Source organism: Sciurus vulgaris (genome assembly GCF_902686455.1).
Source record: "Sciurus vulgaris genome assembly, chromosome: 3".
Lineage (NCBI taxonomy): Eukaryota > Metazoa > Chordata > Mammalia > Rodentia > Sciuridae > Sciurus > Sciurus vulgaris.
The window spans coordinates 21,444,776-21,468,048 of record NC_136463.1 but is presented as its reverse complement, the minus strand read 5'-3'; the positions used below and the strand labels follow the sequence as shown (position 1 = coordinate 21,468,048).

The 23,273-nt window shown below is 51.3% G+C and overlaps 2 protein-coding genes across 5 annotated transcripts; one reads left to right on the top strand and one right to left on the bottom strand.

Annotated features, from left to right (window-relative positions):
* Positions 1-768: 768 nt before the first annotated feature.
* Positions 769-9,728, bottom strand: HAP1 (huntingtin associated protein 1; the record flags this gene model as incomplete). 4 transcript variants are annotated; one of them, XM_079132002.1, is made up of 12 exons in its annotated part: positions 769-3,221; positions 3,930-3,968; positions 4,229-4,320; positions 4,457-4,591; positions 4,926-5,000; positions 5,346-5,476; positions 6,873-6,939; positions 7,017-7,116; positions 7,321-7,523; positions 7,634-7,750; positions 8,123-8,199; positions 9,281-9,728. In XM_079132002.1, the coding sequence occupies 12 exons, from the start codon at positions 9,726-9,728 to the stop codon at positions 2,765-2,767; spliced, it is 1,941 nt and encodes a 646-aa protein (XP_078988128.1). In that variant the 3' UTR covers positions 769-2,764. The 4 variants fall into 4 exon arrangements, with proteins under 4 accessions (XP_078988128.1, XP_078988129.1, XP_078988130.1 ...); XM_079132003.1 differs by lacking the exon at positions 3,930-3,968; XM_079132004.1 differs by lacking the exon at positions 4,457-4,591.
* Positions 9,729-17,733: 8,005 nt separating this feature from the next.
* On the top strand, positions 17,734-18,610 carry LOC306656790 (small ubiquitin-related modifier 2-like). Its single transcript, XM_079132314.1, has one exon. The coding sequence runs from the start codon at positions 17,790-17,792 to the stop codon at positions 18,075-18,077; it is 288 nt and encodes a 95-aa protein (XP_078988440.1). The 5' UTR covers positions 17,734-17,789; the 3' UTR covers positions 18,078-18,610.
* The last annotated feature ends 4,663 nt before the right edge of the window (positions 18,611-23,273 follow it).

The window sequence follows — 23,273 nt, the reverse complement described above, 5'->3', positions numbered from 1 at the left end:
CCTTTCCTGGGGACTGTGCTAACACGCAGATGCTGATTCTATAGACCTGGGGTGAGTCTGCCGCTGTTTTTTTGTTTTGTTTTGTTTTGTTTGTTTTTAAGACAGGGTCTTGCTAAATTGCTGAGAGCTTCACTAAGTTGCTGAGTGCTGAGGCTGGCCTTGAACTTGCAATCCTCCTCCCACCACTCCTAGGACGATTTTGCCTTTCTGATACTCTCAGGTAACGGTGATGTGGGTTTCGAATTGTGAGAGGCTACACGTTCTCTTCAAGTTCCAAGGAGTCTGAGAGTCATTGCCTATATAACCCCACTTTCATTCATTTCCTCCTATTCTCACTTCCCCGCTCCCCCAAAGAGTACTTCCTGGGACCACCTTCCAAATAAGCTACTTATTTGGTTCTCAAACCCTATTCCAGGCCTGCTTCTGGGGGACCTCAGCCTAAGACCGAAGCCAGGGCACAAGGACAGGATCCCTGGAGCAGAAAGAATCAAGGAAGGTGGCCTGCCCCAGCATGGGCTCCAAGGACTAGGTTCAACCCCAGCACCAGCTGTTAGACCCTGGCTTGGAAGGTCACTGAACCTGCGTAGGCCTCCATTTCACCAACTGACAAATGTTTATCACAGACCCCCATGCCACAGGGGTTGCTGGTGTGTCCTTGTGTTTATTGAAAGTCCTTGGCATGTCACTGAGCGTTAGAGTTCATCCTCTCTCCACATTTTTGCTCACGCACGCACACCAGGCTCCCTGAGAAAGATGACAGGAGGCTGGTCAGGTAGCACACGGGTCCTTTATTTCCTGCACCGGCACGTACACAGGCTGACAAGCAACGAGACTGAGAAGCGTGGTGGGAGGCAGGGCAGGCCCGCATGGGGTCCTGAGCCCCAGACCCCAGCTGTCTACAAGCAGGAGGGCGGGAAAGGGCAGAACAACCAGAACAAAGAAACAAGGGCACCAAAGAAGAACCTCAGGAGGCAGGCACTGGGCCTGGGGCAGGGAGCCTGGACACTCACTGCCACAGGTGGTGGCGGGGCAGGGGTGACACATCACTGGCTAGAGGGACCCTCACCCACCCACACACAGGCACACTTCTGGTTACACACAGTAATAAGGACTGAGAAGAAAGGATGAAGGACGGAAGAAGAGTCAGGTCCCTAAACGTCAACAAGGACTTGGGGGCCACCTTTAATTCGGGGGTCAAGGAATGAAGAGCATGCTGTTAGGAGGGTACTCCCAACAACTGCCCGCATTTGGGATCTGAACCTCTGTCCCGAACTCGGTCCCACCCATCTCAGAGCTGGGTCTGGCAGGGGGCCAGCTTCCCCGGGGCTTCCTTTACCCCCAGGGCCACCACAGGATCCAGGCCCAGCAGCCACAGCTTTTGCACCAGCTGCAGAACAAGGGCTGGAGTTCCTTCAGCCTGTCCCAGAAAAGGGCTTGATAGGCTGGTGACAGACATGGGACTGCATTTCAGCAGAGTAGAAGGAGGGCCTGGGATGGGTGGGACTCAGCCAGGCAGCAGAAGGAGGGGACTCTACAGGCTGCTGGGAAACAGCAAAGCCCGGGAGAGAGGAGAGTGGATGTGAACCGGGGGGCTGACCACCACCAGCCCGGCGTGGGCAGCAGGTAGGGTCTGGTCAGCTGTATCAGAAAACAGAAAGCCACCGTGAAGAGTTATGCAATCACAGAAGTCATGAATCAGTTTACAAAATGCACAACCCTCCACAGTGGCCCTGCCTAGGTCAATCCTGTTCTGCCCACTGATGGTCAAAGGGCCATCAGAGGGGTGGCAGACTAGATAGAAGGAAGGCTGCCGCCAACAAGTTACAAACAGGGTTGACCCACCAGGACAGGTGGGGCACCAGAGCCACATCTGAGGGGAACGTGGGACCAGGAAAGATGCTGTGGAAGTGAGCTCAGATCTCCGTTGCACATAGCAGGGACAGGGCTCAGAGCGACTCCTAGCTGCATGACCTTCAACAAGTCACTTTAGTTCTCTGACTCTCAGTTTCCTCGCCTAACAAACAGGGACAGTAACACCTACCTACAGGGGTGTGAGCATTAAAGGAGCTAACACAGGGGCCCGACGTGCTGAGTGTCATAGGCCACCATCAATCTCACTGAGAACTCCTTACAGGTGGGCCCGGAAGGCCCTCACTGAGCAGGTGTAGCTCCCCAAATGTGGGCTTTCTAACTGGGGAGAGGAGACCCTGACCCACCCACCACCCTGCAGGTATCCCAGCCCACCTCCAGACTCACCCAGGGAACTTCTCCAACTATAGCCCTGGCTGGCGGAGGCCTTCATCTCAATGACCTAGGTGGCCCCAGAAGGCCCCTCTTCCTCCCAGGCCCTGGGAGGGTGGCTGGCCCTGTCCTCCTCCAGCCTCGAGTCCTGGGTGGGCAGCCTGGGCCACTACTGCACAATCCCGCCCCCATGTTTGTTTCGGCCTGCTATTGCAGGCCTCTGGGGGGCCTTGGGGATGGAGCGGGTGGGGTTGAGGATGGGGAGGGGTGGGCAGATAGGAAGCTGAGGAGCACTGGGGAATACAGTCCCAGCCCTGACCCCCAGTCCAGCCTGCAGGAGGAAAGTGGGTGGAAAGCTGAACTTCTAAGCAGATTCCACAAAATGAGCATCAGGGCCACAGTCCCCCTTGAGAGGGACCTGAGGTGCCTATGCAAATGATATGCAAAGTCCATGCAAATCAGCACACTGGGTGGGGCCGGGATGGGGTAAGTGAGCACTTGGAGGCTCACCTACCCTCACTTCTCATCGGCTTGACGATCTGCAGCTTGTCCGGCTGGTGGCAGGGAGGCCCTCGCGGGAGCACTCACTTTTCTGGCGCATCTTCTGCCTCAGCTGCCGCCTATAATGGGCATCTTGCCAGTTGGCCAGTTGCTGGAGGACATACTTCATGTCCAGGTGAGAAGGGCCGAGGCCACTGGCCTCCAGGGCTGAGGTCACCACATTCATCCGTGTGGCCTCATCCAGCTCAGGCTCCACCTCCTCCCAAGCCTCAGTCTCCTCGGACACCAGCTCGGCCTCTTCCGTCAGTCCTTCCTCAGCTGGCCCCACCTCCTCCGTGGCCCCCAGCTCCTCCTCAGGCACCAACTCCTCTGCAGGCTCGAAGTCTTCCGGTGGCATGAGATTCTCTGCAGGCAGCAGGCCCTGCTCAGCCTCGAAATCCTGCTCCTGCTCTCGCACCTCCCTGTAGCGAGGATCATATCTGCACAGGGAGACATAGTGATATAGTTCCACATGCCGCCAGCCACTCCTCCACTCTCCCTGGACTCTCCCATCAATGGGGCTGAGGAACAAAGTCCAATCAGCAGGCCCACCCCACTCCTCTATGAGCTCTCCTGTCCCCATCCTGGCCTACCCAGAAACTGAGGGTTCCTCCCCAGGTCCGTCCCAGCCAGGGAAGAGGGGAGCTGAAAACTAGCTTCAAGGCCCCAGAAGAAAAACCACCGACTCTTCTTTGGCTCTACCTTCTCCTATATCCCCTACCCTGCTGCAAGGAAGTAATCAGCAGGGATATTTCACCTTCACAGCCCACCCCACAGCTAGTTGCCATAGGAACATCTGAGCATTGTAGAAAGGCTCAGACAGGTCAAGTAATTTGCCCAAGGACTCATGGTAAAGGGACCAAGCAGAGACTGAGTCCCAAAAGGTCCTATCCCAGACCATTTGCCTCTCAGTTCCTGGTCAGATGAAGGGAAGGCTTTGGTCCCCACTCAGGGCAACCTTAAATCAGACAGCCACCTAGGGGGCAAGACTTGAAGGAAAAGGGGGCCACTCCTTTCCAGAACAACTCTCAGTCCAGTGGGCCCAGAGAACAGGGCCTTGCCTAGAGTCATAGGGTTGCAGAAGCAGCTGCAGGTGGCTACCTGGCTGCTGGCAGGTGAGGGCAGGTAATGGGGGATGGCCAGCTTACCCCAGGTTTGACGTCTCCCCTGCAGGCATCCCATAATTCCTTAACAGAGAAAAGGACCCTCAGCATACTGAGGCAATGGAAACTGAAACTGCAAAGTCCCTGGGGCCCAGTCATGCCAAAAAATCCCTGGGACAATTGATGTATCCAAGACTGTGTGGACAGAGGAGGAGGCTGGGTGGCACAGGGAGGCAGGAGGGCACTGTAGAAAGCACGCCAGGGCAGAGCATGCAGGCTCAGGGAAAGCTCAGTGAACCAGGGCAAGCGTGGCCCGGCCAGGGTCTGGGGTCCCAGCAACACACCTTTCCATAAAATACGCAGGGTCCGAGATGATCCTCCTTAGAGACGTTCTGAGCTCCTCAGCCAGGGTCTCTGGGAGACTTGGAATTGCCTCCTATGGTGGAGACGGGAGATGTTGGCAGAGGACAACCCCCAGTATCCCTATCCACACTCAGACACAGAAAGGGACTGAGAGCAGAGACACAGGGCATATGGAGGGAAAATGGAGGGCAGCTAAGGAGAGTCCTTACCAGAGGCACACTGTATGTATAGTGGGTGACAGAGCCAGGGGGTGCCGCAGGGTGTTGGCGGAGGGTCTTCACCTCCGCCGGGCACTCGAACAGTACGCCTCCGCAATCCGCATACTTCTCCCGCAGGTCCTGCAGCTGAGAGCCCACCCAGAAGCTCTGCTGGGACCCAGATGTGTCTAGCCCAGCACTCTTGCCAGCCTTGCCCCAGGCAGAGAAGCAAGAGGTCCGAGTTCCAGACCCGAATAACAGCATGCAGGGTCACCCTGGGCAGGTCCTTGCACCCCGCTCCATCCAGACCTCAAGGGACCTGCCAGTTGGGTCAGACAGGGGAAGGAGCAAAAAGGGACAAGACCCAGCCCTGCCTGAAAGCTGTTGGTCCTTTTGGGAGAGTCAGGCAACTGCCAAGGCCTCAGGTCCCCACTTTGGGACAGTGTCTCTCAAGGGGAGGTGGGAGTGTGGGGCACCTCACCTCTTCCTGGGGGTGCACGTGGACTCCCTTCTCCGAGGCCAGCTGATGCTGCAGCTTCTCAGTCTCAGCCCCATACTGTAAGAACCCAGAGCCCGTGAGCCCCACCAAGGCCTCCCACTCCAGGCACACGCACCCCACCCCACTCCACCAGGTACATCAGGGAGGGTTTGGCAGCCCTTGACGTATAAGGTAGGGGAGTCATGTGGCTGGGGAGAGTCTGTGAAAGGGCCTCCATGCCCTCCTTGGACAGTGAGCAGGCACAATGTGTGCTTCTCTGGCTTCTCCACCAACTCTGACACCCACACAGAGAAGGACGTTGGGCCTGGTGGAGGCCAGAGCTGCATGAGGTGGGGGCAGGGAGAAGAAGGCTAGGATTCCATGGCCTGGACAGGTTGAGGGGATCCCTACACCCCAACTCACCGACTGGCAGCGCTGCTGCAGCTTTGCAATCTGGGCCTGCAGCTGGGTAATCTCCTTCTGCTGCCGTTCATAGTTCTCCAGTCTGAGCACCAGCACCTCTGACAGCTCAGCCATCTGCTGGCTGGCCTCAGCTGGGGAGGGAGCTCAAGTCAGCCCGGCTCCCTTGTGCCTGTCTGTGCCTGAACCTCAGCTACCGTGGAGGGCCAAGGGGTCCTAAGGGCTTGACCAAGGGGTCCCACAGGGTTTGGCTTTCCTCAGGTCTTGTCAAGAAATGTTTATGTGACAGGAACACCAGGGTACATGGTCAACAAGACCTGGTCCCAGCCCACACGGAGCTCAAGTCTAGTGGGGAGACATAATATGGGCTAAAACAGAACCAATGTCAAGGGCACATGGGGAGAGGGCACAGCTGTGCACCCCACCCAGCCTTGCAAGGTCTGAAAATGGTTCTGGGAAGAAAGAACCATGCTGAGACCACAGGGCAGGTAAGGCTCCACCAGGCCAAGAAGGGAATAAACAAGTCCAAGCAGAAAGTAGAAAGGCCAAGCCAATCGTTGGACAGTGGGAGGGGTGTGTTCAGGGCAATGGGGTCATCCTTTGGTCAATGGGAAGTTATTTGGGGGTTTTAGACAGAGAGGTGATGTGGTCAGATTTTAGAAAACTAATTTGGGCCACACGCCTCTAATCCCAGCAGCTGGGGAGACTGAGGCAGAAGGATTGCAAGTTCAAAGCCAGCCTCAACAATTTAAGGAGGCCCTAAGCAACTTAGCAAGACTCTGTCTGAAAGTTAATATTAATAATAATAATAATAACAAAGAGGTTCGATGGTTAAGCACCCCTGGGTTCAATCCCTGGAATTGAAGAAAACTCATTTGGGCTAGATGCGGAAGGGCGGGAGTGTCCTGGGCTAGATGTAGCCAGAATCAAGAGGAGGAAAGAGACTTGAGCCCTTCCTAGAAGGTAGAAGCAACAGAACTTGGGAACCTGAGGAGCCACTCTCAGGAAGCTGTGAAACCCAGGGAGAAGGAAGGCCAGGCTTGGGGTGAGAGGACAGCATGAGCTCAGGCATTGTTCTTACATCTTGAGCTCCTTGGGAGCAAACACTGGGCCTGCTCATCTGCATAAACATGGCATCTAGGATGACCCCAGCGTGGCCCCTCACCCACACATGATGCTGAACTAGCTCAGCCCTAGGTCAGCTCCCAGCTCCCTCCCTGCTCCCCTAAATGACAAAGGAAACAGGCTTCAGGAGCCCTGTGACTTTGGCATATTCTTTACAATTTGCACAAAGCATTCATCAACTCTCTTGATTTTTCACAAACTCTGGGGAGATCAGCCTGGTAGTGGGGGATCATTAATCCCCATTCTAAAGATGAAGGTTCTGAGAGATCAAGGAACTTGTCCAAGCGTACACAGCTAGGAAGTCCCAGAACCGGGATTTGAACTCCATACTCCGTATTCCAAATCCCAGCCTTCCTCCCTCCACTTCTTAAGACAGCCCCCTACCCGAGTTACAACATCACGTACAAAACTGCTCCACACATTCCAGAATGAGCATCTGCTCCTCATCCTCCAGGGTGTCCAGCTGAGAGGCCTGGAGAGAGGGAGAGAGGAAGGGGCAGGGCCATCATCACCCACTGCCCGGGGTGTGCCCTCCTCCCAGGTCTTCACCTCCTCTCTCAGCTGGTCGTTCTCCTCCTCCAGCATCCTCAGCTTCTGCTGCAGGGCTTCCAGCTGTGGGCAGTGGTGCAGCGACTCCTCCTGAGGGGTCCTGGGGAAGAAGCAATGAGAGTCAGGGCACAAGGGAGTGGGGCTCCCAGTTTCCATCTCACCAAGGGCTTTACACACCAGGGCTAAGAGTGTTGTCTCATGAGTCAGCAACCCTGCTAGCAGGCACACTGCCTGAGAGCCCCTTTACAAATGCACAAAGAGGCTCAGAGAAGGGAACTCCCAGGTGCGAGGGCAAGACACTCACGGCTTGCGGGCATCATAGGGATGGTCATGCTGTCGATCTTCCTGTCCTTCATGTTCCTCTGGTTCCTCCTCTTCCTCCTCCTCTTCCTCTTCCTCCTCTTCCTCCTCCTCTTCTTCATCTTCATCCTCATCCTCATCATCAGAGTCTGAGTAGAGCTGAAGGAGGTCATCCCGCAAGTTCACCTGATGTCTGAGGTGTAAAATCTGGCAGGAGAGGAGCCACACGGGTCAGGGAGTAGACAGGCATACAGCAGCAGGTGCTGACATGAGAAGGGTGTAGACAGACCCCTACCCTCTCCTCCCCTGCCAGTTACCTCCTCCCTGGCTGAGCCCAGCATGGCTTCCAGCTTGCTATTCTCCTCCATCAAAACACTGTTCTGTTTCACCAGGGACTGGCCGATGCGAGCTGCTGTATTCAGGTCCCGCTCTCTCTGCAGAGGAACCACCACCCATAGAATATATCTTCCAAGTTTCTGGGCCCTCCCAGAGTTGGAAGAAGCTAGGGGTACAAAGGGATCATCAGGAGGCTGGCCACTAGGAGAAACCCTTCCCATTCCCTAGTTCTCCAGGTACCCAACCAGAGAGTACTGTTAACTCCCCTGGGGCCTGACTCAGTTTCCCCTTATGGAGAAAAGAGGCCCCACCTACACGCCTTCCAGAAGAGGGACCCTCAGCTTGGGCCCCAAAGAGGTAGCCAGGCAGGAAACAGACAAGACCCAAACCCATACCATGAATGGGGTAGAATTAAAATGGGCACCAGGCTAAGGTCTGGAGCTGGTTCGGGTGGGGAAAGTGATACCCACCTCCTCCAGCAAATATAACATCACTTTGATGTCTTCTTGGGTGATCTTCTTGACTGGAGGTGGGTTAGGACAGAGAGCTGCAGAAGGTGTGGGGGGAGAAAAGCCCCACCAGGTCAGAAAAGGAAAGTAGCATATGCCATCCACAGCCCACTGATTCCCTTACCAAGGGTCATGGAGTGAGAAGATGGAGCTCCCTTCCTGCCCCCAACATCCTCCCCACACCTGGTACTCAGGACTTCCCTTGCTGCTTCCACGACCCACTAGAATGCTTCTCTCTCTCTCTCTCTCTCTCTCTCTCTCTCTCTCTCTCTCTCTCTCTCTCTCTCTCTCTCTCTCCTTTTTCCTTTGGGGAGTGTGAGTGCAGTGAGGGGATCACTTTTCTCCGGGTTCGGGAACTGGGTTGTCAGGACACCTGGGTCCCTGGCACTTGGGAGAATGGAGGAAGCTAGTGGAAGCACAGCAGCTGACTGACTCATCACCCCTTACCCAGCAAGAGACTTAGCCAGCTCACCAGAGCCTCGTGGGTCATAAAAGTACGCAGTCGCCCACCCCACACCTGTTGCGTGTGCAGAGGAGAGGACGAAGAGACTCGTCCAGTACCGATTCAGGGGGCACCCAAGCCTCTAGAACCAACGCAGAGGGCTGCCCCAGCCCAGAAGAGGATGGGAGAGAAGAAAGAGGCAGAAGCCCAAAGCCCCGCCCACTCCCCCAGCAGAGGAAGGCGCAACCAGGACCCAGGCGGCCAAAACCTCCTGGCTCCGCCCGCCCACCTCTCCGTCGCCTCAGAGCCCCGCGGGGCAGCGCAAGCTCAGAGCGCGCCGGGCAGCGCCCTCCACAGCCCCCGCCTCTCTCCTGGCACTGCGGTAGACGGGGAGGGGGCACTGAGAGTGCGCAGATCTGCCGCAGCAACAGGCGCGAAGAGGGGGCGGGGGAGAGCGCTGGCCCTGGACTTGACGCACTGACAAAAACCAGAGAACCACAAAGAGAAGAGATGAGGAAGAGGCGACCAGACAGGCACCGCAGAAAGTGACATCGCGGAGGAGAGATGGAGGGATGAGACAGTACCAGAGAGGGCGAGGCGCCCGGGCCCGACAGGAGCCCTCCTCCCTGGAGCTGTCCTAGTCCCACCTGCTCCGGGATCCCAGGGACCCAGGTTACCTTCCTCCAGCTCTCGAATAAATGCGGCGCGCTCAGGGCCCGACACCCCAGGACGCCTGCCAATGTAGGCGGCAGGTGTCTTCCAGATGCTCGCCGCCTTTCCAGTCCCCAGGCCAGTAGCCCTGGGACCAAAGGGCCCTTGGAATACGAAGCGGGTCCACGGCGCGTCCGAGTTGTCAGGCACAGATTGGCCAGACGGGCGCTGGGCTCCCGCCTTGGCTCCAGCCTGGGAAGCCGGGCGAGATCCGGGTTGGGATCCCGAGGCTGCTCGGGAACCTGCTCCCGGTCCAGCGCCGGATGCCTGCGTGGGGACGGGCTCCGGCTCTGGAGCAGGACTGGCTACCGGCGGGGGCGCAGGGGTGACTGCTGCTGGGTCCCCGGAACCGGGCCCGGAACCGGACCCCGGCCCATCCCCAGTGCAGCCTTGTCCCTGCTCTTTAGGGCGCATCTTGACTCCGCAGTCCTCTGCCGCAGCGGAGCCTTTATAACCTGTGCCCGGAGCGGGCGCCCCCGGGCCGTACCACGAGTGGAGAAGGGGGTAGCCAAGGAGCAACTAGTGGTGCCCGGGACTCAGGATCTAGCAGGAAAGGAACACGTGGTGGAGAAATAGAGAGAACACATAGAGGAAGAGAAAGGAAAGGAGTTGGCTGTGCGTCCAGCGGATTCCGCTGGTTCGGGTTCATAGTGAAGGATTTCTCCTCCCCTTTCCATCTCCGCAGAATGGTTTCGCCCAAAGCCGCCGCTTCGCAAAGACTAGGGTACCCGGACTTGCGGGTCCCTGTTAGGCGAGCCCCCTCCCCTCGCTTTCACCACCAGAGCTGCCGGCTGCCCTCCCTGGTGTGGCAGCAGCCAACTCAACGTTGTAAGTACAGGCCGGGGAGACCTGAGTGAGTTAGCGAAGTAGGTATCACATCTTCCCGGGTTGACTGGGCTATAAATTCAAACTCCAGTACCAATTTCAACGTGCTACCCCCCACCTGGCGCGTCACACACTGATCCCCTCGCTCACTCCCCCTTGTTTGCCACTCGACATCTGCGCTCCCTCGTTCTGTACCCCCAACCCTTATTCTCTTCACTCACCCCTTGCCTTCCTGACCACCTGTTCTGCTGGGGAGATCCCGCTTAAATGTCTCGCTGTGGCAGCTTCTCCAACCCCGCCCGGGGTCCCAGAGCATCCCTTACCCGGTGGCCTCTACTGATTGATGTTCGTCTTCAAGACCAGACTTGCGCCCATTCAGCTCCAGGACCGTGTCCCTGCGAGCACAGCGCTGAACCAAAAGTCGCCTTAAGTCAGTAATGAACTTGGGGCGGTGGAGAGGACTAAGAAGATCTTTGGCTATTCCTGTGCAGTTAGCTCGAAGGAACCTACAGGGTAAAAAGAAATGGCTATTGCAGGTTCTTTTCAAGTCTTGGGATCATTCTTGGTGGTCCCATTTTTCCTTCTCAACACCAAATCAATCACTAGGCTCTGTTGACATTTTCTTTTAATTATTTCTCAAATGTTGGTCTCCTAAACTGGTCTGCTGTTTTCCGAGGTGAGGATTTATCTCTCTTCTCAGATTATGGGGGTATTCGCACTCACACACCCAGCCCACCCTCTTTGCCCTGGATCCAGATGTGTTATTCCATCCCTGGTCCACCCTCACACCCATACTCCTATCTAAGCTGAGGAATGCCAGGAGTCCACTTCCCACAGCCAGCACGCTGAGCCCAAGCTCCAGACAAGGGCTGTTGCTGAAGTTCTGCGCCTAGGACAGGGGCTTCTGGTGTCTTTAGGGCCAAGTTTCCAGGACAGCCTGTGTTTTAGTCAGCTTTTTCACTGCTGTGACTAAACAGTTCTGACCAGAACAATTGTAGAGGAGGAGGAGTTTATTTGGGGGCTCACAGTTTCAGAACTATCAGTGCATGGAAGGACAGCCCCATTCCTTGGGGCTCCAGTGAGACAGAACATCATGGCAGAAGAGTGTGGTGGAGGGAGGTGGCTCACATGATGATCAGAAAGCAGAGAGAGACTCCACTCACTAAATATAAAATATGTATACCCCAAACCCATGCCTCCAATGCCCACCTCCTCCAGCCACACTTTACCCACCTTCAGGTTTCCACTCAGTTAATCCCTCTCAGGGGATTAATTCACTAATAGTGTTAAGGCTCTAGTAACCCAATTATTTCTCCTCTGAACCTTCTTGCACCTGTGAGCTTTTGGGGAACATCTCACATCCAAACCACAACAGCCTGAAAACAGAAAGACAACCCAGGAGGGATCAGTTCCCCACCCACCAGTGCCCCAACAGGAAACACTGGCATCAGAATATTTTCCCGGAAACATGGGTACTAAATGCCCACTCCATGTGTCATGCACTGTGCTAGACTAGTTAGAGCAGGGAAGAGAGAAACTAGATCTTTGCTCTCCCAGAATTTGGAGTCTGATAAACAAGAAAAAAGAAAGCTAATTACAGATTTCAGTAAGTTCTCTGAAGCATACAAATAGGGAGCTATGAATGTAAATACCAGAAAGTACCTACTCTCTGAGAAGTTGGAGAAAATCATTAATCACATAATATTTTCCATCTCAGCCCACACCTGGGATGTCAGTCTACGCAGCCCACTCAGATCCCCCTCCCTGCCTGACACAAGAGCCTTCCTCCCCAGGAGCCAGGGCTTCTCATTTCTCTTTGGTGACGGAGCCCCGGGCAATTCACCTCTTTATCCCCACATCCCTCGCACACAGGGATTCATCTGCCCACTTATCAAAGTGCAGTCCTATCTAATTATGTTGGCTCTGAATCCAGCCCCTGCATTAGCAGGGAATTAATAAAGAAATGATACCCCAGTCAAACTTGGACCCCTGCCAACCCCTGTCCACCTGGTCCCCACTCCACCTTCCCCTCCTCTCCTGCATCTGGACCCTGAGGGCACTTCTGCCAAGTTGTTGAAAGTGGCTTGTGAGGCCAGGGTCCTTGAAGAAAATAATGGGGCATCTGAGATCACCTTGTCTTTTCTTATGGGTAGAATCTTTGGTAACTTTTGTTGGCTTTGTGTCTTCTTTAGTCTTATTTCTTCTTATTCCTCTAAATTGCCTTCCAATCATTATTCATTCCTCCAACACACATTGATTAAGCCCCTGATGCCAGACACTGTGTCCAGTGTTTGACACACGTCAATGGATAAAAGAGGACAAGATCTCTGCTCTTAGGCCTATTTGCGAGGGGGAGCTACCAGCAAGAAACAAGGAAGTAAAACACAGAGCACACTGGTTATGACCGGAGTATGAAAAGGAGGCCAAATTGGGGAGAGGGGGAATTGCAGGTTGAAAAAGGGCCATCAGCTAAGGAGAAGGAGACATCTGAGTCCTGAGCTGAGGGCAGGAGGGAGCATGGGAGGCTAAGAGGCTACAGCAAATGCAGACCTGAGGCCATAGGAGGCCCAAGTGGCTAAAATGAGATGAGCAAAGGGGATTGCTAGATGGGTCAGGAAGGGAGCCGCAGGGCCCCATGGGCTGAACCTGCCCAAGGCAGTGGGCAGCTTTTCATCCCAGGGTGACATGATCTGACTTAAGTTTCAACAGGGAAACTCTGGCTAAATATCGACATTGAGAGGCAAAGGTAGAAGTCACATAGTTATTGCAAGGGGCTACAATCATCAATGTGTGTATACAGTTGTCCCTTGCTATCTTGGGGGATTCCAGGAACCACCACAGAGACCAAAAGCCTCAGATAAAAGGGCATATGTAATGCCAGGCACAGTGGCACACAACTGTAATCCCAGTGGCTGGTGAGGCTGAGGCAGGAGGATTACAGGTTCAAAGCCAGCCTCAGCAACTTAGCAAGACCCTCTCTCAAAATAAAAAGTTGGCGTTGTGATTCAGTGGTTAAGTGCTCCTGGGTTCAATCCCTGGTCAAAAAAAAAAAAAAAGGCATAAGTAGTATTTGCAGATAACCTTTGAGCATTCCCACATGCTTTAAGTCATCTCTAAATTATTTATAAAACCTAAACAGCGAGGTGCAATGATACACACCTGAAATCCCATTGATTTAGGAGGCTGAGGGAAGAGAATCACAAATTTGAGGCCAGCGTCAGATATTTAGTGAGGTCTTAAGCAACTGGAGACTGACCTTGTCTCAAAATTAAAAAGTCTGGAGATGTAGCTCAGTGGTAAAACATCCCTGGGTTCAATCCCCAGTACCTAAATAAATAGAAACTAATACAATGTAAATGCCGTATAAGTCGCTGTTATGATATATTGTTTAAGAAACAATGACAAGGGACAAAAGTCTAATGTTCAGTACAAACATGATTTTTTTCTAATCTTTTCAGCCTGCAGTTAATCAGATCTCTGGACAAAGACTAGATGGAGGCCCCTGTGTGTGATTTGCACTGGAATCACCTCTGCACACAGTTTAGTCATTTCGCATCACCTTACTTCATCCACACAGCTCACAAGTGCAGATAATCAAAATCCTTGCTATTTTTTAAATCAAGGTAAAGTTTACATGCAGGGAGTCAGGCTTGGTGGCGCACACCTGTAATCCCACTCACCTGAGAGGATGAGACTGGAGGATCGAGAGTTCAAGACCAGCCTCAGCAATTTAGCAAGGCCCTGTCTCAAAAATATTTTTTAAAAAGTGTTTAAGATGTGACTCAGTGATAAAGCGTCCCTAGGATCAATTCCCAGTATCAAAAAAGAAAAGAAAGAGAGGAAGGAAGGAAGGAAGGAAGGAAGGAAGGAAGGAAGGAAGGAAGGAAGGAAGGAAGGAAGGAAGGAAAGAAGGAAAATTTACATACAGTGAAATGCTCAGATCTTAAAGGAACCATTTAATCTGTAATCAGTTTTGATTGAATGCAAATCAAAGACAAACTATTTCCATCAGCCTAGAAAGTTCCTTCTTAACTCTTTCCAGTCAATCCCTATCCCAAGAAGCTGGGACTGATCTGGTTTTTTTTCCTCTACATGAAATAAACAAAATCATGCCATGTGATTTTTTGTGTGTCTGGCTTCTTTCATTCAATATCATATTTTTGAGCTTGACATATTTTTGAACGTATCAGAAATTCCTTCCTTCATATTGCTGACTACTGCCCTATCATATGTAGAAAGCAGTCAGTCCATTCTCCTATCCATGAGTACCTGGGTTGTTTCTAGGTTGAAACTATTATGATTAAAGCTACTGTGAATTTTTTTTTATATTTTTTTAGTTGTCAATGGACTTTTATTTTATTTATTTATATGCAGTGCTGAGGATTGAACCCAGGGCCTCACACGTGCTAGGCGAGCGCTCTACCATTGAGACACAACCCTAGCCCCCTGTGAATATTCTTATACAGGTCTTTTAATGGACATATATTTTTACTTCTCTGGAATCAGTACGTAGGAGTGAAATTGCTGGGTCACAGAACAGACCTATATTTAATTGTCTCAAAAACTGACCAGAAGCCAGGCATGGTGAGCACACCTGTAATCCCAGCAGCTCCGGAGGCTGAGGCGGGAGGATCACAAATTCAGAGCCAGCCTCAGCAACTTAGTGAGACCCTAAGCTGTGCAGTGAGACCCTGTTTCTAAATAAAATATATTAAAAAAAAAAGCTGGGGATGTGGTTCAGTGGTTAGTGGTTAACTGCCCTGGGTTCAATCTCTTGTACCAAAAAAAACAAAAACAAAAAAACAAAAAACCTGCCAGATGATTTTCCCAGCAATGAGAGTTCCACTAGTTTTTTTAAAAAATATTTTTAGTTAAAGAGGGAGCCAGTACTTTATTTGATGTATTTATTTGTATGTGGTGCTGAGGATCGAACCCAGTGCCTCACAAGTGCTAGGCAAGCACTCTACCACTGAGCGACGACCCTAACCCTCCACTTGCTTTAACTCCACATCCTCATCAAAAGGCAGTGTCACTAATTTTATTTATATATTTATTTGTTTATTTGTTTGTTTGTTTGCGATGCTGGGGATGGAGCCCTGGGCTTCACACATGCTGAGCGAGTGCTCTACCACTGAGCTGCACCTGGGCCCCACTAAACGTATCCGTGTTAGCCAATCTAGTGGTTAGGAGTGGTGTATCTTTGTGGGTTTATTTTACATTTCCTTGATACTTAATGATTTTTGGAATTTGTGCATATTCTTTGGTGGAAGTGTTTGTTTCAGTCCATTTGGGGAGAAGGGAAGTTGTTTGCCTTCTTCTGATCAAGCTGTAAGAGTTCTTGATGTATTTTCAACACATAGGCAAGTATTTTCTCCTAATCCCTGTGGCAGCCAGCCTCCAAGACAGCCCACAGTGCTTTTGCCGGCTGGTGCGCATGCTTATATGAAGGCAGGACCAAGCTGTGGGAGCAATAGAAGACGATAGGAAAGACTGGGTTTTTTTGTTTTTTGGGTTTTTTTTTTTTTTTTTTTTTGTACCAGGGATTGAACCCAGGGGTGCTTAACCACTAAACTTTAAATTTTTCCCCAGTCCTTTTTATTTTTTATTTTGGGACAGTCTCCCTAAGTTGCTTAGGGCCTCGCTAAATTGCTAAGGCTGGCTTTGAACTCACGATCCTCCCGCTCAGCCTCCAGAGCCACTGGGATGACAGGCATGCACCCCAGCACCCAGGTGGGAACGACTTCTGAAGTGAAGAAACTGAGTCAAGAGAAACCAACACACCAGCCACGTGAGGAGGTCACCTTGAAATAGGTCCTCCAGCCCAGGCACACCTTTAAGGGTCACAGCTGACTGCAGCCAACAACTGATGGCAACCTCAGGAGACACCCTAAGCCAGAACAACCCATCCAAGACACCCCCAAATTTCTTCCCTTTTTTTTTTTTTTTTTTTTTTTTGCGGTGCTGGGGATTGAACCCAGGGCCTTGTGCTTGCAAGGCAAGCACTCTACCAACTGAGCCATATCCCCAGCCTGACACTCCCAAATTTCTGATCTGCAGAAGCCATGAGAGATGATAATGACTAGTGCTCTTTTAAACCGCTAAGTTTTAGAATGATTTCTAAGATGATCACACCATGGCTTGCCTATTTATTTTCTCGATGACATTTTTTTTGATAACCAGAAGTTTTAAATCTTGATGATAACCAATTTATCAGGTTCTTTTCTCAACCCACCCCCTCGATCTTTTTCATTTTTGAATGCTCCCGTTTCTGACCAGCAATGCTTATATGTTACCATGGAAAGGCCAGCATTTGAGGACACGCAGGTCTGGATTTGAACACTGCCTTGGCCTCATAACAGCTTGCCCCTCTATAAAATGAGACCAATAATTCAACTCAATAAATTTAATTTGCCAAGTGAAATGCCTGGCCCAGAGCTAGTGCTCAACAAACATGAGCTCCCTACAAGTCCCCAAGTGCCAAAGCTCATAGTGGGCATATCCATCGGCTCACACAGGCATCACAAGATTCCACAGACTGGTGATTTAAATGACAGAAATTTATTTTCTTTCAGTTCTGGAGATCAGAAGTCCAAGATCAAGGTGCCAGCAAGGTTGGTTTCTGATAGGCCTCTTACCTCGGTGGTCAGACATCACCAGCTGTGTATTCATATGGTCTTTCTTCTGTGTGCATTTGGGCAGAGGGAGAGAAAATTTTCTGGTGACTCTTCCTTGTTCTTTACACAAAGAACGTGTGTGTGTGTGTGTGTGTGTGTGTGTGTGTGTGTGTGTGTGTGTTACAGGGGATTGAACCTATGGTGCTCTATCACTGAGCCACATCCCCAGCTCTTTTTACTTTTTATTTTGAGACAGAGTCTTGCTAAGTTGCTTAGGGCCTCGCTAAGTTGCTTAGGGCCTCGCTCAGTTGCTGAAGCTGGCTTTGAACTTGCAGTCCTCCTGCCTCGGCCTCCTTAGTCACTGGGATTGCAGGCATGCCTCAGCAAGAGAGACCAAAAAGGGTTGAGGAGATAATGTAAGGTGACAAAGTGAAGACAGAGACTGCAGAAAACTCCAGCAAAGAACTGTGCAACAAACAACAGGTGAAAAAAAAGTAGTAGCTAAAAGAGGACATGGGCACAAGAGGAGGTCTATTTTTGTTCTTTTGTTTCTGTTTTGTGGTGCTGGGATGGAACCAGGGCCTCCAGCACATGCACACCGAGTAAGTGCATTACTACTGAGCTACGCTCCCAGCTACAGAAGGAGTTTTAAAGATGGGAGAGGGCTGGGGCGTAGCTCAGGGGTAGAGCGCTTGCCTAGCATGTACAAGGCCCTCGGTTCCATCCCCAGCACCAAAAAATAACCAAAGAAAGATAGGAGGCCTGACAATATATGTATGTGCTGATGAGAATGTTCTGCCAGGGAAGAGAAAATTGATGCAGAAGAAGGAACCCCGATCCCAGGAACGATTCTGGGAATGGAGGAAGCTCATGACCAAATCCAGGCTACTCAGTGCTCAGTATGCTCCTGTTTCTGTGGTTTTTTTTTTTTTTTTTTTTTTTTTTTTTTTTTGTCAGTGAAAAATTTGAATGAGGTTCGGTGCGGACCTGGTACCTCTTTTGTGAAGCGGCAGCTGAGGAAACTCCGGCGCTCGCCATGGCCGACGAAAAGCCCAAGGAAGGAGTCAAGACTGAGAACAACGATCATATTAACTTGAAGGTGGCGGGGCAGGATGGTTCTGTGGTGCAGTTTAAGATTAAGAGGCATACACCACTTAGTAAACTAATGAAAACCTATTGTGAACGACAGGGTTTGTCGATGAGGCAGATCAGATTCCGATTTGATGGGCAGCCAATTAATGAAACAGACACACCTGCACAGTTGGAAATGGAGGATGAAGATACAATTGATGTGTTCCAGCAGCAGACAGGAGGTGTCTACTAAAAAGGGAACCTGCTACTTTACTTCAGAACTCTGTTCCTACAGACCAAGAATACATTCTTAATTAGAAAACTGCAATTTGGTTCCACCACATCCTGACTACTACAGTATAGTTTTCTCTATTCTTTCATTTTCCCCTTCTCCATTCCTTTATTGTACATAAAGTAACTGGTGTATGTGCACAAGCATATTGCATTTTTTTTTAACTAAATGGCCAATGATATGTTTTGATTGACATCAAATGGAGATGGGATGGGGAAAAATACTGGTTCTGTGAAATTATCCCCTTTCTCCATTAGTGGCATGCTCATTCAGCTCTTATCTTTATATTCCAGTAAGTTATTTTGCTCACACTGTTTTAACAAAAAACAAAAAAAAAAAAAAAAAAAAAAACCTGAACAACATAAAAATCCTTGCATACCTTGTTCGATTGGAGAATTTTAATGTTTTTCATTTATCATTGTAAAACCAAGGACAATTTTATAACTTTTTTGTATGTAGCTGTTACATGTAGGGCAATCTGTCTTTAAGTAGGGGTAAATTACTCTTAAAAAAAAGATTCCTAGATAGTTTTCCCTTCAAGTCAAGCATCTTGTTGTTTAAATAAACTTCTTGTTTAAAAAAAAAAAAAATTTGAATGAGACACCATCCTAGAGTTTGCTGTGGACAGTGAGGTTGAAGGACATGAGCCTTTGGACAGTCTCTGTGTGCACTGGACATTTCTGCAGCCCAACACCAAGCACAGACTAGGGCATGCAGCAGGAGTTTGTTAAATTCCTGCTGAATAGACATTTGCTGAGATGAATTGTTTCTGGTCCATGAAGAAGCAGACCTGAGGCCCTGGGAAGTCTAGGATGAGGAACAAAGAAGTGGAGCCAGGAGCTATGGTGCATGCCTGTGATCCAGTAGCTAGGGAGGTTGAGGCAGGAGGATCGCAAGTTTGAGGCCACCCTCAGTAAGTTAGAGACTCGATCTCAAAATTAAAAATAAAAATGGCTGGGAATGTAGCAGTGGGTTGTACAGTTAAGTGGGTTCAATCGCCAGTATCAAAAAAAGGGGGGGGGGAGGGAAAAGAAGAAGGGGGCGGGGAGGAGGAAGAGGAGGATGAAGTTGGGAACCCTGCAGACTCCCCAGTTGACTGGGTCCTCTAGGTCACGGCACTAGCACTCGGCAACTCTGGATGTAGCCACCAGAGGGCAGTGTAAGCCCACATACCACCCCGCTGCTTTCTCACCCCAGGAGGCTAAGGAGGGATGGTGACTTCATTTTACAGATGGAAAAACCAGGCTCAGACCTCCCTAAGTTATGTGGCCTGGCTGATTGACGTCTGCTTCTCCACGGACCAGGGCTACCCAGGAGACCCGGGCGGCGGGAAGAGGGACCTTTGATTCTAGCCCCTGAGCGGTGTCTTCTGCTAACTCCTCCCTTTCCTCGTGCTGCTCTGGTGGAAGAGGTCAGGAGAGCAAAGACCCCAGGCCTTGGGGATCAGGGAGGGGAGACTTGCTAGTCCGTAAAGCCAGGCACATCTCCCACCTAATTAACACCCCCCTCCCCATGAATTGTGGCACAGTCGCTCTGATACCCACCCCTGGGGAGCCCACAAGCGGCTCAGGCTCCCGCCCCGACCTCTTCCCCTGGCTGGACCCTGAAAAGTCACCTGGGACAAGATAGCCCATACAAAGAGCCCCTGAGGGTCAGTGCCGGCGATCTGAGCCGAGCCACGCACCAGGATTACTTTCCGCAATACCACAGGGTGTCTTGGACTTGGAGTGGGGATCCCTCCTTCCCACCACCCTCCTGCCTCTGTGGGGCCTTTTCTCCACCAGTACCAGGCAGCGGCCACCATAGTTCCAGCAGTGGCACAACCCCTTCTTCATACCATTGGCAGAGTGGGGTTCCCATGGACCCAGGCCTCTCCCCACTTCAGGGAGCCCCTTTCCTTTACCCCTCCTCCCAGAACCGGCTCAAACGCCTGGGGCCTGGACCCTCCGCCTGCCGTCTCTGGGGTCCAGGGCCCCCTGCTGGCCAGGAAAGGGAAAGAAGCGCAGAGACAGAAGCGGGCGGAGAGCAAGCGCTGGGTTTGGGCGGCGCGGGGAGCAGCGTCCCAGGCAGTGGTTTCCTCCACTCCCAACCCCTGCCCTTCGCCACCTGGGGTTCTCGTGCTCCCGACCGCAGGCTCGTCCGGCCTGGCTCCCCGGCCCCGTCTCCCGCTGGGAAGCCTCCCCGCCCGCGCGCCGCACCGGACGCCCCTGCGGCTTCCTCTCCTGCCCGTGCGCACTGGCCGCGCCCGAAGATGCTGCTTCCGAGATGACCTGTTTAAGTAACGAGGAGGGCAGTGTCTCTTTTGTTCACTTGTAGTCTTTGGACTCTAATTGGCGTCCAATAAATATTTGTGGAATGAACACATGGGTGAGCTCTGGGTGTGGATGTGTCCCGTGGGGGCTGGAAATCGCCCTGGGGCTGTGATCCGTGCCCAGTCAGGATGAGGGCCCCAGACTCTGAACCCCCAAACCAGTGTTCCAACATCCCAGCACAGGGACCCAACCCAGATGAGCCCCCCCAGGAAACCTCCAAGGAACACCTGCTGGGAGAGGGGCAGCCCGGCAAAGATGGAGCCACGGACCCCAAGCGAGTCCCGCAGGCTCACAGGGTCCAGACCTGAAGGACCTTGTGTGAAACAGCTGGCAGGGGGTCCTGAGCACAGTATCCACCTGAGGAGGGGCAGGGCGATCTGCCACGTGGTCCCGCTGGGCCTGAGAGCCAGCCTGGGAGGACATTCCCTGACCCTTGGGGCTCTCCCAGCTTCCTCCAGGTTCAGGGAGAAGGCCCTTCACGGCTTCACCCCTGGCCCCAGACTCCACAGCTCCCTCTGATCCTTGGGGCCATATCCAGCCTCTGAGCCCTTCCAGGGACACTTGATGAGTTTGGGGACAGATACAGAAGGAGAAGCACACATTTGCTGAGCCCCCATCCAAGTGCCTTTCACTGTGTATGTGGTTTTATTTTATTACCACTGGAAAGAAAAAGATCACTACTTTAGCTGACTGCAGTGGGGTACAACTTTAGTCCCAGCTACACAGGAGGCTGAGGCAGGAGGCCTCTTGAGCCTAGAAGTTCAAGACCAACCTGGGCAACAGAGTCTCAAAATAAAATAAAAGGGACTGGGAACAGAGTAGAGTGGTAGAGCTCTTGCCCAGCATGTGCAAGGCCCTGGGTTCAATCCCTAGTACTGAGGGGGTTGGGGGGTAAGGGGTTACTGTTTTATAGATGAGAAACTGAAGACCAGAGAAATCAAGCAACTTATCTGAGGTCACACAGCCAATAAGTGTCAGAGAGATAGAATCACAAAGGTTTGTCGTACTGTGTCCTCTACCCCGTTGGGGCTGCCTAGGCTCATCTGACTTCCTTCCACATAACAGGCCCACTGCTAGGGCTTATAATTTAATGTATGAACAAGGACACTCAGCAAGGCACAGTAGCTGACTCAGGCCTGTAATCCCAAGACAGAAGGCTGAGGCAAGAGGATCACAAAATTGAGACCAGCATGGACAACTTAGCAAGAAAAAATGAAAAGGGCTGGGAATGTGGTTGAGTGATAGAGGGCCCCTGGGTTCCACAGCACACGCACACACACTCTCACACACACACACGCACACACATTCACATATTATTATGTCGCCAATATTAAAATACTTTAAATGGACTTCCTTTAGTCTTTGTGTGTGTGTGTGTGTGTGTGTGTGTGTGTGTGTGTGTGCGCGCGCGCGCGCGCGCGCGCACAATGCAAATTAAAACCAGGGCCTCATACATGCTCTACAACTGAGTTACGCTACAAATCCTTTTAGTATTTTATTTTGAGACAAGGGCTCACTAAGTCGCTGAAGCTGGCTTTGAACTTGTGATCCTCCTGCCTCGGCCTTCTGAGGAGCCGGGATTATGGGTGGGCTCCACTGCACCCCACTTCATTCAACCTTATGTGCTTCATCGTAGACATTTAAACATTCTAGGGAGGAGTCCTTGGGCTTCACCAAAGGGCCCAAAGAGCCTGTGGCACAAAATAGTTAATCACCCTCGGGCTAGTAAAATGTAACGACCTATTTGTAAGTAGAAGATAGGACATCTGAAATTTGCTTACAGAGCCTCTATTAAGCGCAGTGCAGTAGTACATAACTGTAATCCCAGGAGTTTGGGAGGCTGAAGAAGGAGGATTACAAGTTTGAGGCCATCCTTGGCAACTTGACGAAGCCCCAGGTCTTAGTGAAACCCTGTCTCAACATATATAACAAAAGTGGGTTGGGGATGTGGCTCAGCAGTCAGGCCCCGCTGGGTTAAGTCCCTGGTACCAAAAAACTTTTCAAAGCCTCGATTAAATGAAATTGAACAAGTGTCGTATACAAAACAAGAACAGCAGAACCTTAATAACTATTGAAGGTGAGTGATGCACATGGGAATTCATTGTTCTATTCTCTGTACTTTTATGTGTTTGAAAATGTTCTTACAAAGTTTCTTTAGCTGCTGTGAACATTTGTGTAGGACAAATGGTATGGATGTGATTTGAGCATGTCCCCCAAGCATGTATTAATATTTAATCCCCAACCCGAGGTGTGAAGAGGGTGGAAGCTTAATCCAACCATGGTGTTTAAAGATGGATGCTGTGGGAAGTGATTAGATTGAATGGTTGAATCCTGGAGGCTATTTAAGAGAAGGTGACCAGTGGACAGAGACACAAGCATAAGCATACTTCCTGTCCCTTGCTATGCGATGCCCCTTTGGACTTCTGCCAAGGTCATCACCTCCAAAACTATGAGCTAAATAACACTCTCTCTCTTTTTTTTTTTAATAATATGACCTTGCCTCAGGCATTTTGTTATAGTAATACAAAATGGACTCTTACAATAAGATCATATTTTTAAAATACAGATGAGCAAAAAATTTGTAATTCTGTGGTTACCCAAAGTAACCACTACTGACATTGTAGTGTATATACCAATATATAGTATAAATTTGGGGAGGTTCTTTCTTTTTGTGGTGCTGGGTATTAAACCCGAGGCCTTGCATAGGCTAGGCAGGTGCTCTACCACTGAGCTACTGCCCTTTTACTTTTGAGGCAGCATCTCACTAAGTTGCCCAGGCTGAGCTCATATTTGTGATTCTGCCTCAGCCTCCCCAGTCACTGGGATTACAAACACACACCACCAA

What these genes read in the sequence shown, in the direction of transcription:
- LOC306656790 (XM_079132314.1), top strand. Translation starts at nt 17,790, where the DNA reads ATGGCCGACGAAAAGCCCAAGGAAGGAGTCAAGACTGAGAACAACGAT.